The sequence below is a fragment of the Rhineura floridana genome, chromosome 18, assembly GCF_030035675.1.
Source record: "Rhineura floridana isolate rRhiFlo1 chromosome 18, rRhiFlo1.hap2, whole genome shotgun sequence".
NCBI classification, from domain to species: Eukaryota; Metazoa; Chordata; class Lepidosauria; order Squamata; family Rhineuridae; genus Rhineura; species Rhineura floridana.
Window position 1 is genome coordinate 24,848,277 of NC_084497.1, and position 15,971 is coordinate 24,864,247.

Sequence of the window (15,971 nt, forward strand, 5' to 3'; positions counted from 1 at the left end):
AGGATTGGAGAAAAGCCTGCTTTGCATGCAGAAGTTCCCAGGTTTAATCCCCAGCATCTCCATGTAGGGCTGGGAGAAACTCCTGCCTGAAAACTTTAAACAGCCGCTGCCAGTCAGTGTAGACAATACTGAGCTAGATGGGCCAATGGTCTGTCACAGTAGAATGCAACTTCCTGTGTTCCTAACAACCTTGTGATGTAGGCAAGGCTGACAGTTGATGACTGGCCCAAGGTCACTTCATGACTGAGTTACGAGTTTTGGCCTGGGACCTTTGCAGAAGGAGAAATGGGTTTATGGTGAATTTCCGTTCTCTCTTGGAAATGGAAAAGTTCACAAACAGATGCAGACTTGGGGTGGAACGGATCTATGAATAAACACATCAGTTTCTCATTTTCCCACTCTTCAGTTGAGTTCTCCACATTCTGCATCAGTTTGCAACTTTTTTAAAAAGTCTTCATGAAAACGCATCGATATTTTAGTGCAAATTTCTCCTAATATACATCATCTTGGTATGCAATTTTGTCTAATACACACATTTTTTGCAAAACTTATTTCCCCTAATATGTCTTTTCACTAATATGCATTTTAGCACATATTTTACCTTGGCGTAGGCATTTTTGGATGCAGTTCATGGCTGGAGAATTGCGCTGCAAAATTCAAAGTAGTGCAAATCTGACGAATGGCTGTTTCAGTGTGTATTGTTTCTGAAAGTGTGAATTAAGTAGGTTTGCTTTTAAATGCAATGAAAAAGGAATCAAATTTCTCCCAAACTGTGGTGCTTGCACACACGCAGGCACACATTTGCATGCCCGTGCACACAAACGCCCATTCCTCAGCTTTTAAAACAAAAGGGGGGGGGAAACATTGTCAGGAATCCTAGTGGAAAAGATAATTTCCTCCTCTGGACACAGCCTATTCTCTTCTTGCGTTTGGCTTCCTGCAGGGAAAATCACACAGTGAAGTCTCGGAAGTGCAAACCACCACCTTTGAAGAGTAGCCTTTAGGATTAATTATTCTTTCTTTAGGAAGATGTTTTGCTGGTTTCTTCTGTTGAACGGGATTTGAGCGTTCGACCAACCGCAGAGTGGATGGAGCTAGCTTCTCTCCCTTTGCGTTATGATGACAGCGGAGGTCACAGCCGACCTGGAGGGATGCCTGGTAAAGAGGTATTAGTGTGTGGTGGTGTCGTTATTGTAATTACTATTACTAATTGCTGAATTTCTATCCTTCCCTTCCTCCCAAACGTGCCCAGGGTGGCAAACATAAACAAAACAATTTAACAACAAAAAGAGAAACATAGTAAAAACAAATATTCCAAAACACAATGACAATTAAAAACGTGGCAAAACCCAGTTAAAAATATTGTAAAGGGCAGTTTAGAATATTATGAAACACAGCTAAAAATATTTTGTCATTGGTGATCTTCAGGTTGCCAGGAACAGTCCCCTTCTGCCATCAAATGCCTGGGTAAACAGGAATGTTTTCAATTTCCTCCTGAAAGTTCATAGTGATGGAGGCAGACACATCTCACTGGAGAGGGCATTGCACAAACAGGAAGCCACCACTGAAAAGACTCTGTCATGGGTCAGCGCCAACCGGGCAGCGTTCGGCAGCACCACCACCACCAAGGCCCCACCTACTGATTGTAGGTTGGCTCAGTTTCCAGGTCAATGGCCGCATGCTGTTGCTGGGATCACTGCGACTTCCATAATAACTGCATAACAAACCCATCACCATCTAATTTCCAATTCCCAAGGCCAAAGGGTATGTCGACACTGTTGAACATCCATGGCTCTTAAGACCAGTAACTGTCACAGTGTCCCTCAGAGAATCCTGGGGATTTTTGGTGCAAAGGTTGGCGATCCCTTCACAGAATTACAACTCCAGGTGGGTTGAGTCGGGGGCTGAGAGAGGATGAATTCATTCTGAGGGCTGCCTGTTCTCCAACTTACCCGGCTGGGGATTTCTCTGATGTGTGGTGGGAGGTCGAGCCTACGCATCTGTGCGCAAAGATGACACAGATATTGGTCAACAGGAGTGTGGCCTTTGTGCTGGGCTCCATATCGGGCATCGTGCCGGCCCCTGGCATCCTCGGGCAACTGCAAGGGCCCTCCCTACCCTTTTTAAAAAGTAGGTGGATAGCTGGGAGCCAACATTTTTATTTCCTATAATGCCCCTGACAATAGTGTCACTGCAGGAAATGGTGGAGCGCAGTAGAGGCTGCCATTTTAACTTCCCCCATTCTCCTAGAGCTGCACTCCAACAGGGTCATTATGGGAGACTGAGACAGTGGGCACTGCGGTGGTCTGTCACTGCCAGCATTTCCAGGGCCCATCAAAAGGGCCGTAGGCTCAGTGGTTAGAGCATCTGCCTTGCATGCAGAAGGTCTCCGTTTCAGTCCCGGTATCTCCAGGCAGGGCTGGAAGAGACCCCTGCCTGAAATCCTGGATAGTTGCTGCCAGTCAGCGTAGACAATACTGAGCTAGATGGACCAATGGTCTCTGACTCGATATAAGGCACCTTCCCGGGGACCACTAGCCTTTTCTTAGGAGGAAATACCGTCTCTATAAGCAAGTGTACATGATTCTAAGCATGCACTGCCTATATAATGCTTTTTTGGGGTTTGATGGCTTGCCAATAGGGTTAGATTCATTAATAGCTAGCACAATTTCCCCCCCAGGATCTACCAATCGCACTGTTAGCAATAATGGTGAAGTAGAGCCTCCAGCTTCAGAGGCAGTATATTTCTAAATACCACACGCTGCTGACAAATGACATGAGCAAGTCATTGTCTTCATGCCCTTGGCTTGTGAACATTTCTGGGAGCATCACTCCAGCAAACAGGATGCTAAGCTGGATGGGCCTTGGCACAACAGGGCCATAGCTCAGTGGTAGGGCATCTCCTTTTGGCATGCGGAAGGTCCCAGGTTCAATCCCCAACAAGCGACGTCTCCAAGTAGGGCTCAAAATGATTGTTTTGTTACATGCCTTCAAGTTGATTTCGACTTATGGCGACCTTATGAATTAGCAACCTCCAATAGCGTCTGTTATAAACCACCCTGTTCAGATCTTGTAAGTTCCTTTATGGAATCAATCCATCTCTTGTTTGGCCTTCCTCTTTTTCTGCTCCCTTCTGTTTTTCCCAGCATTATTGTCTTGTCTAGTGAATGATGTCTTCTCATGATGTGTCCAAAGTATGATAACCTCAGTTTCATCGTTTTAGCTTCTAGGGATAGTTTTGGTTTAATTTGTTCTAATACCCAATTATTTGCCTTTCTCTCAGTCCATGGTATGCGCAAAGCTCTCCTCCAACACCACATTTCAAATGAGTTGATTTTTCTCTTACCCGTTTTTTTCACTGTCCAACTTTCACATCCATATATAGAGATCAGGAATGCCGTGGTCGGAATGATCCTAACTTTAGTTAAATGAATCATATAAATAAAGACTAAATAAATTTCCACAGTGAACTGGTTTGCCAGCAGCTATTAACTATATAGAGCTAAGAATGGAGCCTCCTTATTCAGGAGAAGTATACTTCTGAATGCCAGTTGCTAAGGACAAACACCAGGTGCAGGAGACTGTTGCCTCTCTGTCTGCTTATGAGCTAATAGAGATGTCTAGTTAGCCTTCATTGCCAATGGGACTGTGATCCAAAGGTGGAAGCCGTATTGCAGTTCCCTGCAAGCATCTGGTTTAAGTCTTATGATTTATCTCTTCCCCCCTTTTTAATTTCTGTCTACATTTCTTTTCTAATCTTTGTCATCTTTTAGAACTTGTCACTGTTAAAGGGGGGGGAGGAGAGAGATTTGTTTGCGGGTTGTGGGTCCAAATAATTAACCAGCACATCTTGTCCTGCAAAAGAAATGTGAAAATTCTTGGAATTTTGTTGATAGAAGGTCTGCTTTGTGTTCTTTAGATTTTGTTTTTCCTTTCGGACACCCTGTTTTGTTGAGCATTCATGTTGATTTGCGCTCATTGATAGTATTGGGGTAGTTTCAATCCTGTTTGTGTGTGCAAACATTTCGGGGCAGACATTCCGCTTTGTCGACGGTCAGGGCATGTCCCAGAACTTCCCGCTGAAATCCTGTAACTTTTTATACCACAAATGTTCCCTGGAAGGGGAGTGTTCCTCTTTGGTTGCTTGATAGCGCACAAGTGACTTTCCAGATGTCAGTAATGTGAGGGGAAAAAAACCTAGAGAAGCATTGCGGAGCAACAAATAAAGCAGAATGATGTGTGTGGATGGTCCAGTATGACTTCACCGCTAATGCACTCTCATTGCATCAATTACATGTTGCAGAATATACCTGCCCCGCCCCCCCAAAAAACTTTCTGGAGGGGTGCTTGTTTTGCGTTAGATTTATAGCAGCCCTTTCTCTGTGAAGTCACGGATGCACTCTTCATGTTACCCTTTTCCTGACACAGCGCCATCCGGCACCTGAAAAGGGGTAATGTAATTCTAGACTGGATTGACAGCAAACGTAAGGCTTGTTCTCATGTTAACGCTGAACACGAGTGCAAGCATTTGTGTGGAAGAGAGCACACGCATGTTGATTTTGTGCAGTTCAGCTATTGCAGACACAGACTGTACACTCGTTGAAGGTTACAAGTGAATATCTGTCCTCCACCTTGACACATCTGTATGCAATTTTGTTTTAAGTCCTCATTAAAATTCATCAGTGTTTTAATGCACATTTGTCCTGGTCTGCATGTTTGTATGCGATTTTGCCTCACGCACCGTTTCACAAAGCCATTTCCTCTCAAATAATGCATTTTTTGGTATGCCGTTGTCGTCTAATACGTGCATTTTCATGTGCACTTGACCCCGGTATGTGCGTTCTCGTACACCTTTGTTGGCTGGGGAAGTGCTTACAACATTTGGCAAAATGCAAATGTCACAGGATGGCAATGTTTTGGGCCTCGTATTTTGGAAAGCGTGAATTAGTTGGGTTTGCCTTTCAATGAGAACTGAATTGAATAGCTCTCCTGCTTCCCTGATTGTATTGTATAACACTGAAATGTGAGGCAGGGGTGTGTGATATAGCCACCCACCCATAAACATCTGTTATGCATGCTCAGATGTTCTTCCTACAATTCTATAGGATTTTCCTCTTCTGTAGCCTGCTCTGTCGAACCTCTTGACACGGTCCTGAGAAAACCTTCCAGCCTGCTAGGAATATTTTCCCCTTTCTTTGGGCCAAAATTAAACTGAGCTGGATTCAACAATCCTTGAGAGCCGGCCAAGTGAAATAGCCAGATGTGAAATCTGAAAAAAGCGAGAGAGCAACTCTCATTTAAAAGAAGGGAAAATTAATAATAGCTGGTTGTGTTGCTTATGTAATGCCATTTACCATGGCTCTGTGTCAAAGCATGTAAACAGCCGTTCTCTCTCTCTCTCTCTTTAAAGAAAGGAAAAAGTCGTGACAGGGGTCATTTAAGGACAGGCCTGTCTTCCATCCTTTGAGGTAAGTGCCGGCCTGGTGTAGAATTAGAGGACTGAATGCAGCACAAAGAGTAGCCTTTTTTTAATTTACAAAACACACCTCAAGTTTCTAGTCCTTACTGTGGTTATGAAGATAAGCATAACCCTCACTTATGATGTGAAGCAGTATAGCCTAACTTTTGGCCTCAGGATGCTGCCACCTCACTCTAAAGAATGTGCAGACCACATCTAAATTCCTTCTTGTTTCCTTATGGGTTTTTCTTGTTCGTTTGTATTTTTAAAAAAATAAGCCTAGGATTCTTTAGTGCTTAATTGTTGGGGCTCGCAAACAGGTGTGCATATATGTTAGTAGGGTTACCAGGTCAGAAGCATCCCAAACCCTGAGATTGCAGGGGTGGGGCTAGTGATGTCATAGGGGTGGCACCTAGTGATATCATTAGGCATGATACATTAAGCATCAAACACATTTATTTCTTGTGCACTACCTTGGTTTCCAACCTTACCTCACAGGGTTGTTGGAAAGACTCCATATATACACACACACTGGAGATGGAAAAACACATATACCACATCTAATAGTTTATTGTCAAAACCAGTTGGCCATTGTAGAACATTTTTTTAAAAAAACATTCCTTTCCTGCCAAATAAAAGCAGTGACACAATTAAGTCCTGCCTAACTGCTTAAAAAAAAAGATCGGAGGGGGAGAGAAAGATTTACAACACAGTCCTTTTCTATGTTCACTCAAAAGTCCCATTGATTTTCAGCACAATCCTAACCATGTCTATTCAAAAGTAAGTCCTACAGTTTACATATGTGCAATAAAAGCCATGTAAAATGTTAAAATCGGAACTCATGGACTAACTATTTCAGAAAGATATTTTCTTAACTGCCTGCACAAGCGTGGCTGCATAGAAAATGTTCAGCTGATGTTTAGAACTTAAAAAGGAAGGTGCTTGCTGTTCACTTTGCTCTGCTCTGCCATTTTGCAAATGTTAAACCTAGAAAAAGGTGCCTTTTCCCTCTGATTTCACCCCCTCGCCTCCCCCTAGCTGCAATGTCTACTGCAATAACACCAAAGGCTTTCTTTGGCGACTTTGCATTCAGAGCAAACATCTCGCTTCTCTTGACTTAAAAAGAAAAAAAAGCTGGCCTCCCACAACTGCGTATTCGGAGCCGTGTCTGTCTACGCCTCGAAGCACGAGGGGAATGAGTGAGCTTGCTTTCCAAGAAAGCGCTCTCTGGCATGAAAGAAAACCAGTCCACCCTCCCCTTGGCGGGAGTGTGACCCTTTCCTGCCCAGGGATAGCAATCCATGTCCCTTGCTACAGAATAGCGGTACCTAGTCTCTCCCCATCTCTGGCTGATGGAGTCTCCAAAGCAAGAGAACTGGCTAACAGTTTCTTATATCTCCTCTATACTTTGTCTGAGGACACTCTTTCCCCCTCCCCTCCTCAAGTTTTTATCCTGCCCTTCAGGAGCAGCGCCAGTACTTGGCATCCTTGGGCTGCTGTCGGTCACGCACACCCAGTAGGGGCCACTGCTGGTGCAATGGGGAACCGACGATAGCTCAGCTGGTAGAGCATCTGCTTTGGCTGCAGGAGAACGGCTTAATCAAGAGGACAGTCCCCTGCCTTCAGAACTGTATCTTCAAGAGCTTGTGCTTGAGCTTGCTTTTCCCCTTCTCCCTCCCATCCCTTTTTTCCTCGCGTGTCGTGACTATCTTAGAACTGGTTTGTTTTTTTTGGAAGCTGCTATCTTTGGCTAAAGGGCAGGGCACAAACTCTGCAAAGAAATGAATGAATGACAACTCAAGGATAACACTGGTGCTTTAATGCACTCTCCTCTCCCGCACCTGAGGCATAAGCTAAGATGGCACAGGGCAGGTTGGACGAGGTGACCATGCCCTCGGTACCTCTAACCAAGGGGAGGTGCAGTTGCGCTGCTAAATTGACCCATAGTCTGACGCAGTCCAAGGCAGCTTCTTACTGGGGGAAGGGCTGTAGCTCAGGGGCAGAGCATCTGCCTTGCATGCAGAAGGTCCCAGGTTCAATCTCCGGCATCTCCAGGAAGGGCTGGGAATGTCACCTGCCTGAAATCTAGGAGAGACGCTGCCAGTCAGTGCAGACAATATTGAGCTAGATGGACCAATACTCTTTCAAGATACAGCAGCTTCCGATTTCTTATGGGAAGGGCCACAGCTCAGTGGCAGAGCAACTGCTTTGCATGCAGAAGGCCCCAGGTTCTATCTTTGGTATCTCCAAGTAGACAAGCGAAATTCCCCTGCCTGAAAGTTTGGAAAGCTGCTGCCATTCAGTGTAAACAACATGGATCCATTGTTCGACCATGGTATAAGTCGGCTTCCTATGTCCATATCTCCCAGGCCTCTTTTTTCTAGCCAAGCAGCACGGGGGCAACTTGGAGCCACTGTTCGATTAATGCTCCAGACAGAGAGACTCCGTTGGGGGTCTTCTGGGGCATTGCTGGGAAGCTAAATGAGAATGGTAGTAGGGCAGCTCCACTGGAAGGGCACCAGGCCCAAGGGTCCCGTGAACCCAGAGCATGCCCTAAGCAGCCCAGGGGGTGGTGTACAAAGCTCACTCCCCACTGCTTATTGTCCTCACGACAACCCTGTGAGGTAGGTTGGGCGGCAAGATGGTGACTGGCCTAAGGTCACCCAGCGAGCACTGTCAGGGCCAGTCGGACCATTTGGCAGAGTGAGGGGAGCAAGTTTTTGGATGCGATTGGGCGCCCTTTTGAATCAAGATGGCGGATTGAAGTAGAGGACAAAGTTTGTGTGCACAGCCTGCCCTGGCCTGTACCCTCATAACAACCCTGCTGCCCTTCGATAAGGCACTATCCAGGCAGCTATCCTATCCAGTTTGTTTGTGTCTTTGGCTGACCCTGAGCTCTCTGGATTTGAATCCAGCTCTACCCAGTCAGTTTGATACTCTAACCACTCTACCACACTGTTCCTTACCCGCCCCGGCAAATTATTTTGACATTTTGATTTGTCAGTGGTTTTACCTGATTTTGATCTTGGGTTGTTTGCCTTGTTATGTAACCCGCCATGGGATCTGATGGTGAAGGTAAGAAATCTAGTTAATAATAATCTATTTCTGTAGCTATATATTGGATGTTCTCTCTGCATGTGGACACCTTAAGAGATCGTAACCAAATTTTTCATGATGGTTCCTGTGACCAAGGAACAGGATTTTGTCCATGCTTGGATATGATTGGGCACCATTTTGAATCAAGATGGCAGACCGCGCCTTTCAAAGCTGCACTGATGTTAATCAGATTTTGCACAACGGTTCCTGTAATCGAGGAGCAGGCCTTGCCTATGTTTGGATGCAACTGGGTGCCATTTTGAATCAAGATGGCGGAATGAACCTTTCAAAAGTGGGTTGATGTTTTGGTTTCTTCAGAGTCCCGAGCAACACTGATTACTGGTACTAAACCACAACTGCTTTTGCAAGCTTTTGAATCCAGCCAACGAGACGAACCAGAGGCTCTGTCTGCTCTCTGCATATGGTCTTCTTCCCTCTGCCCCCAAGCCTATATCCATCCTAAAAGGTGCCAGTCAATTAACAACCTATTTCCTAACATGGAACATCCCCTCAGGGAAGTATTCCAAGGGGAGGTTTCCGAATCTATGTTTCTGAATTCCTCTTCACCGTTTCCCCCTTCCTCTCCCTTCCCCTCCTACTTTTTTTTGGGGGGGTGGTGGAGTTGTTGCATAACTTTGGAATCTCTCCCATCCAGCTGTTGTGAGACACAGCTGGTTAAGTGGCTTCTCTTTTCGTTCCCTGAGCACAGCTGTTTTGCTGTACAGCGATGTGGGGTAGTTTCTTCCCTTAACAGAAGAGTCCCAGTAACAGGAGATAGCTTGGCAGGGGCTGATTTAAAAAATAAAAATACATGGCTCATCAAACAGACGTTTAATGTAGAGTCTCCTCTTTTTTCGCTACCCCTTTCCCCCAAAATCGTTTTGTCAACTTGCAGCAGAGTGTGCTGCTGCCGCAGGCACTATTTGGAAGGGATTTGATTTCTGCTTTCAAACAGGATACTTTGATTTCTCCATTAAGTCTTCTCGCCTTCCTACTTTTGCATCATTTTTTTAAACTAAAGGCAGGCATGGAGCATATGGAAAAGTTTCCCGCCAGCGTTTTTCATGGCTTTCGACCAGCTGAGAGGCAGAGAAATCATAAATGTCCCTGTATCGTGAGTTTCTTCTGCATTTTCCCACTCCTGGTTCTGCTGGCTGCATTGGGAGATTTGCTTGCGACCGACGTGCGAGAAACTGAGGTAAGAGGTGATCCAGTTCTTTTCAAATGTTGTCTGGTTCTTTACGTCTGACCTTTCTTCCCAAGAAGCTCAAGGTGGTAGACCTTGTTCTTTCCCACCCTTTTTTCCCCTGACAACAACCCTGTGAGGTAGGTTAGGCTGAGAGATTGTCACTGGCCCAAGATTGCCTGCTGAGCTGGGATTTGAACCATTCATTCTTATCCATTGTGGAGTCCTATCAGGCAGGATAGGAACTTAACCTTTGTTTATCCTTTACATAACATCTCACTTTTTTTTAACAAGGAGCTCGAGGATTTGAACTCGGCTCCCTCATCCCTGCCTGCTGGGCTGGAGGTTGGATCGCAGCGCCCTATTTTTAAGTTTCCTGCAAGACAGAAAAAAGCTTCTGGTGGGATTTATGACCCCAGTCTCTTACATGTTATCCTTGCAACAACCTTGTGAGGTAGGTCATGTTGACAGTCGGCGGCTGGCCCCAAATCGCCAACTGAGCTTCGGGGTTGAGTGGTGTGTGTGTGTTTGAACCTAGTTTCTCCCATACATGAGGGTGAAGCAGCACGACTGCAGAAGAGGAAGAAGTCTTTGAGTGGGATGACAGTTCCAATGTCAGGCTGACTGGCGCACAGGACTCTGAGAACTCTGTCGCCATGGACAATGACAGCTCCGCCCCATAGCTCTGGTTACCCACAAGGAGGCCCAACCCGGTCAGGCAGCTGCCACTCTGCCCGACGATCCTCCTCTTCCCATGCCCACTTTGCCACCCCCCCAGAGCAGCTCCCCTCCCTCTGCCAGGAAAGACCTGCTGATATAGAGCGGCCACCCTCACCTTGCACATGGAGGCAGTTGTGCCAGCAAGATCAACGTGCCCCAGCGGCCCCTTTGAGGAGGAACGCTCGGGTGCGTGTGCATGCTCTACAGTGACATCGCCCATCCTTACTCAAGCCGGGTGAGGGGGCGTGTCTAGTTGCTGCGACAACCTCTTACCGCCCTAAAATCGTGTCTAGTCTCTCCAAGTAGCGATGCTGAATCCTGTGTAACCTGTAAGCTGATTCATGCAGCGCTCTGAACAGAAGCCTTCTATTAAAACAACTAAATGAAAAGCACAGTTCCTTGTTCATGTCTGGCTTCAGGCTGTTTGGGCAGGACATCCAGGGTGCTTTTCAGCTCAAGGGCCACATTTCTTTCTGGTCAACCTCCCAGGGCCCACATGCCTAACATAAAGCCTTTTTGCATGTTATGGATGTATATTGCTCTAGCGTATGCATTTTTGCATATGGAGAACTGCATTGCAAAATTCAAAGAAGTGAACATTTCAAAGGAAGGCAGTGTTTCAGTGTGCATATTGTTTTGAAAAATGCGAATTTGGAAGGTTCGCCTTTAAATTAATCCTCCATCCCTAAACGATCCAGAGGCTTTACATTTTTGTTGTTGTTCAGATTTAGAAGGGAGATCACACTTTTGACCTACTTTTGCACAGATGCATTGGAAAGGCGAGCGTGTGCATGCTAAATAAGCTTCATGACTAATCCCAACTTAGATAAGCGTCTTGATTTAATATTTTATGTTATTTTCCCTTTCTTGCTTCCACGAATGGTAGGACCTTTCAGGGCCAGCTTATTTTGTGAAGAGTGTATACCTCTTCACAAAACCATGTGTATACCTTAAAAATCAAGCTGATGTCATTACAACGCAAGTCAAGAACAAAATAGCTGGCAACACAATAGGGATTACATCTGCAGTGTCAGTTTTTCCCGAAAAGCAAACAGCTGGTGTCTAAAAACTAGCCTACTGTAAAAAGGTAAAATTTACAGTTGTTGCTCCGCCCACTTTTCCCTCTGGCCCCACCCACCACTGGCATGTGGCCTTTAGAAGGTTGTCTAAGGGAACGTGGCCCCCGGTCTGAAAAATGTTTCCTACCCCTCTTATAATATAGCGCCCTCCAAGAAATACATCAATTAAATAAAGGCTACTTTGGAGGCTGTACCCTGGGGCTCCTTCAGAAAGAGGCTGCCTGATGCACTTCTGCACGGGGCTACTTCTGTCTAGAGGGCCTGCACAAGATCAGCAATTCATGCAGGGGGGCACTATCAGAGGTTTGCTTGACACAAATAAAAAACCAAGGGGGTTGAATTTAGTTTTGGCATCCTCCCCCTTTCTCCTGTTTCCAATATTCCCTGACCAGGGTAGTGGAGGCTGGCCCATTGGGGCGAATGGCCACCAACTTCAGTCTGCCCCAGCTAGCCTCTGCCTGCCTACCTTCTTGCTTAAATCAGTCCAGAGGGATAGCACTGTGTCTCAGTTTCCTCCTCCTCCTTAGAGTTGCCCTTGTAGAACTCAGCAGGGAGGAGAACAGGAGCAAAACTAGAGTGAGTTGTCTCTGCTTCTGATTGGCTCTGGGTCCACCTTCTCTTGGGCTCCCTGCCTTCTGCCCCGCCAGGCCCAATGATCACCAGCCGCCGCTGGACGTGCACCTCCTTCCACGCTATGCCAGCCAACTCCTGGCTTTATGCACTTTTTTCCAGGGAAGGATCATGAGCCAGAGAAAGAGCTGGCCAACGAATTAAAGCTGACGGCTGCCAAGCACAAATAGATTTTGTTTAGGGTTGCCAACTCTCCATTTTCAGCCCTACCCCCAAGGCTGTGGGTTCCAGGGTCCATTCTCAGGTCCTTGGGGCTGCAGAACTAAATACTGGGGCTATCTGTTTGTCTCAAAATACCTGGGAGACCCAGGTTCAAATCTCACTAGAGCTGTTTTTGGACTGAGACCCACACTTGGGGCAGCTAGCGAAAGGTCTACTAGCATTTCCACTTGGCCAGCTTTCGTGCTTTGCTTTCGTTCTAAGAGCCACCAATATATATATTTCCCCAACAAGAGCCAGGGAGTTCCAAAGGCAGGACTTGGGGTTCCTTGAATCACATGGCTCATTTCAAGAGTCCTTTTCGTTCCCTTGTAAGATCCGGAACTTGCTTCTCAGACTAGTTTTAAGGGTCAGGATTCCCATTGCCCCAGAGGACATAAAAATGCAGGAAACCGATTTATATTGAATCAGCTTATCTAGCGCAGTGTTGTCTGCTCTGACTGTCAGCAGCTCTCCAAGGTTTCAAGCAGGGGACTTTCCCAGCCCTATCTGAAGATGCTGCGGACTGAACCTGCATTTCTCCTCTCATCCCTAGAGGTAGGTCAGGCTGAGAGACACTGAACTGGCCCACAGTCATCCAGTGAGCTTCATGGCCAAGTGGGGATTTGAACCCTGGTCTCCCAGGTCTTAGTCCAGCACTCTAACTGGCTCTCACATAATGGACACAGGGAGAAATTTGATTCAGCTTGCATTTAAAGCCGAATCTATCAAATTTTCACTTTCCTAAAGAACTGAAATGCAGCCATCCTTCGAAATTTGCACTTAATCCAAATTGTGGATTCTCCAGCCAAACAGTGTATGCAAAAATGCATCTATTAGGATAAATGTGCATAAAAATTATTGTGTTAATGAAAATAACCCACAGAAATACATTATATTAGGGGAAATTGCTTGCAAAAAATGTGAACATGAGTCAAAACTTCATACTTGGAATGTGTGTGTTAGGAGAAATTTGCATGAAAATGCTGATGAATTTTCATGAGGATTTTATTTGATTAAAAAATGCCAATTGTTGCAGAAAGATGGAGAACTGAATTTAAGATTCAGGAGGTGCGTTCCACACAACATAGGCAATGGACCTTTAGTGTGGCGGCACTTACCCTGTGGAATTCCCTCCCCTTAAATATTAGACAGGTGCCATCTCTGTTACCTTTTCGGCACCTATTGAAGACCTTCCTCTTTCAAGAAGCCTTTTAAGTGGAGACCTTATCCCCGTCTGCGTCGGAATTGCTATTAAACCTTTTTTTAAAACAATATGTTTTTAACCTTTTTTTTAAAAAAAAGATGTCTTGAAAGCTTTTTAAAAAAAATGTTTTTAAAGACGTATTGTTTTAATGTATTTTAAAGTCTGTTTTTATGATGTTTTAAAGTGTTTTCAGTGCTTTTGTTTGCCGCCCTGGGCTCCTGCTGGGAGGAAGGGTGGGATACAAATTAAATAAATAAATAAATAAATAAATAAGATAGGAAAATGGAGAGACCCAAAATGCACAGATCCTTCCATCCTCTAGTATCAAGTGGACATGTTGGGCTCTGCTCCAAAATCTTCTGACCTCTTTGCTTTGCCTTTTTAAGGAAGACCCTGCTCCCCCTAGTTTTCCTCCTGGCATGCCCTCAGGTCTCCAAGACCACCCGTTGCCACCCCATCCCCGTATCCGGAAGAGACGCTACACACTCACGCCAGGTCAGCTGAAATGGGATCACTTCAATCTCACGTATAAGTAAGTCTGTGGTTGCTTCTGCTCTGCAAAGTGCATCTCCCACCACAAAATAGATCTCCGTTCATGTTGAAATATGCAACGTTTGAAGATGGGAAACCTCTGGCCCTCCAGATGTTGTTGGGCGAGAACTAGGGACGGGCGAGACTTTTGATCAGGTTCACCTTTCCAGCTGAATTCATCAAAGTTGCACTTTCTGGAACCATTTGAGAAACGAAACACAGCCATCCTTTGAAATGCACACTTATGTACACTCTCTCTCTCTCTGTCTCTCTCTCTCTCTCTCTCTGTCTCTCTCTCTGTCTCTCTCTCTCTCTCTCTCTCTCTCTCTCACACACACACACACACACACACACACACACACACACACAGAGTTGCTTTCTCATGCACACACAGAGTTTCATTTTGTTTTCATTTTCCTCCAGGATTCTGTCTTTTCCCAGAAACCTCATCAACGAGAGCCAGACCCGGAAAGGGCTGGTTGCTGCTTTCCGCATGTGGAGCGACGTCTCTCCCTTCAGCTTTCGGGAGGTGCCTCTGGGTGCAGTCAGTGACCTGAAAATTGGTAGGAATCCTCTTTAGCGTTGCTTGCAGAAGAAAACCCTTAAGGTGTGGGGAACCTACAACTAACTCACTGAAGACTGAGCATGCTCAGGGGCTACAGAATGCTGAATTTCTGGGGGATGGGAAGAAGGGAGGGTGGAATGGAATATCCTGATAAGAAGCCATGGCTGGTTGGAACACTGAACAGGTGCATTCCACGCTGCAACATTTTGTTGCAGGTGCTGCTTGTCATCTGTTTAGGAAGAGATGTAGCTCAGTGGCAGAGCCCCTGCTTTGCATGCAGAAGGTCCCTGGTTCAATCCTGGGCATCTCCGGGTAGGGCTGGGAATATCCCCTGCCTGAAACCCTGGACAGCTGCTGCCAGTCAGTGCAGACAATACTGAGCTTAAATGGACCCAATGGTCCGGCTCAGTATAATACTGTCCCGGCCGCTCACCCCACCTTAGTGTGCTGGTGCTTGCTTCCCGTACATGCATTTCCATACTGTGGTGGCTGGTGCCCATGGGGACTGGTGGGGCAGAAGGCAGGATGACCAACAGTAGGTGGAGGTGAGTGGTCATAAGGAAGATGGCAAGCAGGTTGAGAGCAGCTGAAGCTGGTGGGGCGGTGCTCCATTTACCCTAAAGGACCAGCCTCTGCCGTCTCCGTAGTTATGAAGCTGTCCCACTTCTTCTCTTTCTCTTCCCCTGGCCTGCAATTTCTTCCAGGCTTCTATTCCATAAACCACACGGACTGCCTAGAGTCCCAAATCCATCACTGTTTTGACGGCATAACGGGAGAGCTTGCCCACGCCTTTTTCCCGCAAACCGGCGAGATCCATTTTGATGACCATGAATACTGGATTGTGGGGGACACGCGGTTCAGCTGGAAAAAGGGTAAGTGAGCCGCGTCCTTAAACTCTACAGATCCACATAATTACAAACAATGTTTGGTACAATTTTTCTGACTTTTGACATTTTCCCTTGGTTCTTTCTGTGTGTGATTCTGCAGGAGTGCAAGAAAAGGGCAGAATGATACCGAAGCAGAATCTTGCTTTCTGGGTTTTTTTGTTTTTGTTTCAAAAATCAAGTTTCTAGCCCCTCTGGATGCAGAGAATATGCTTTGGAGTCTGTGAGCTAATTATAGTGAATCTCAGTTGCTATATAAGGTATTTTCAAGGATTTGGGGTAGGACAGATTTGATTGCTTTGACTAGGAAAATCAGAAATGAATTCTGTAAGAGAGGAAAACCTGTAGAATATATTATGCAAATTTGCTCAATCTAAATAACATACAGGCATACCCCGCTTTAACGTTCGCAATGGG

At 45.8% G+C, this 15,971-nt stretch overlaps 1 protein-coding gene across 2 annotated transcripts in view; it reads left to right on the plus strand.

Moving 5' to 3' along the window:
* Nucleotides 1-1,091: 1,091 nt before the first annotated feature.
* MMP23B (matrix metallopeptidase 23B) overlaps nt 1,092-15,971 on the plus strand; it is a 28,761-nt gene continuing 13,881 nt past the window's right edge. The window contains exons 1-6 of one of the 2 annotated variants that reach the window (XM_061601393.1): nt 1,092-1,166; nt 5,411-5,468; nt 9,576-9,752; nt 13,961-14,106; nt 14,529-14,668; nt 15,375-15,542. In XM_061601393.1, the coding sequence (XP_061457377.1) occupies nt 9,582-9,752; nt 13,961-14,106; nt 14,529-14,668; nt 15,375-15,542 (625 nt within the window). In that variant the 5' untranslated portion in view covers nt 1,092-1,166; nt 5,411-5,468; nt 9,576-9,581. Of the gene's footprint in view, nt 1,167-5,410; nt 5,469-9,247; nt 9,753-13,960; nt 14,107-14,528; nt 14,669-15,374; nt 15,543-15,971 lie in introns of those variants that run through there. The other variant, XM_061601392.1, reaches the window with a different exon arrangement.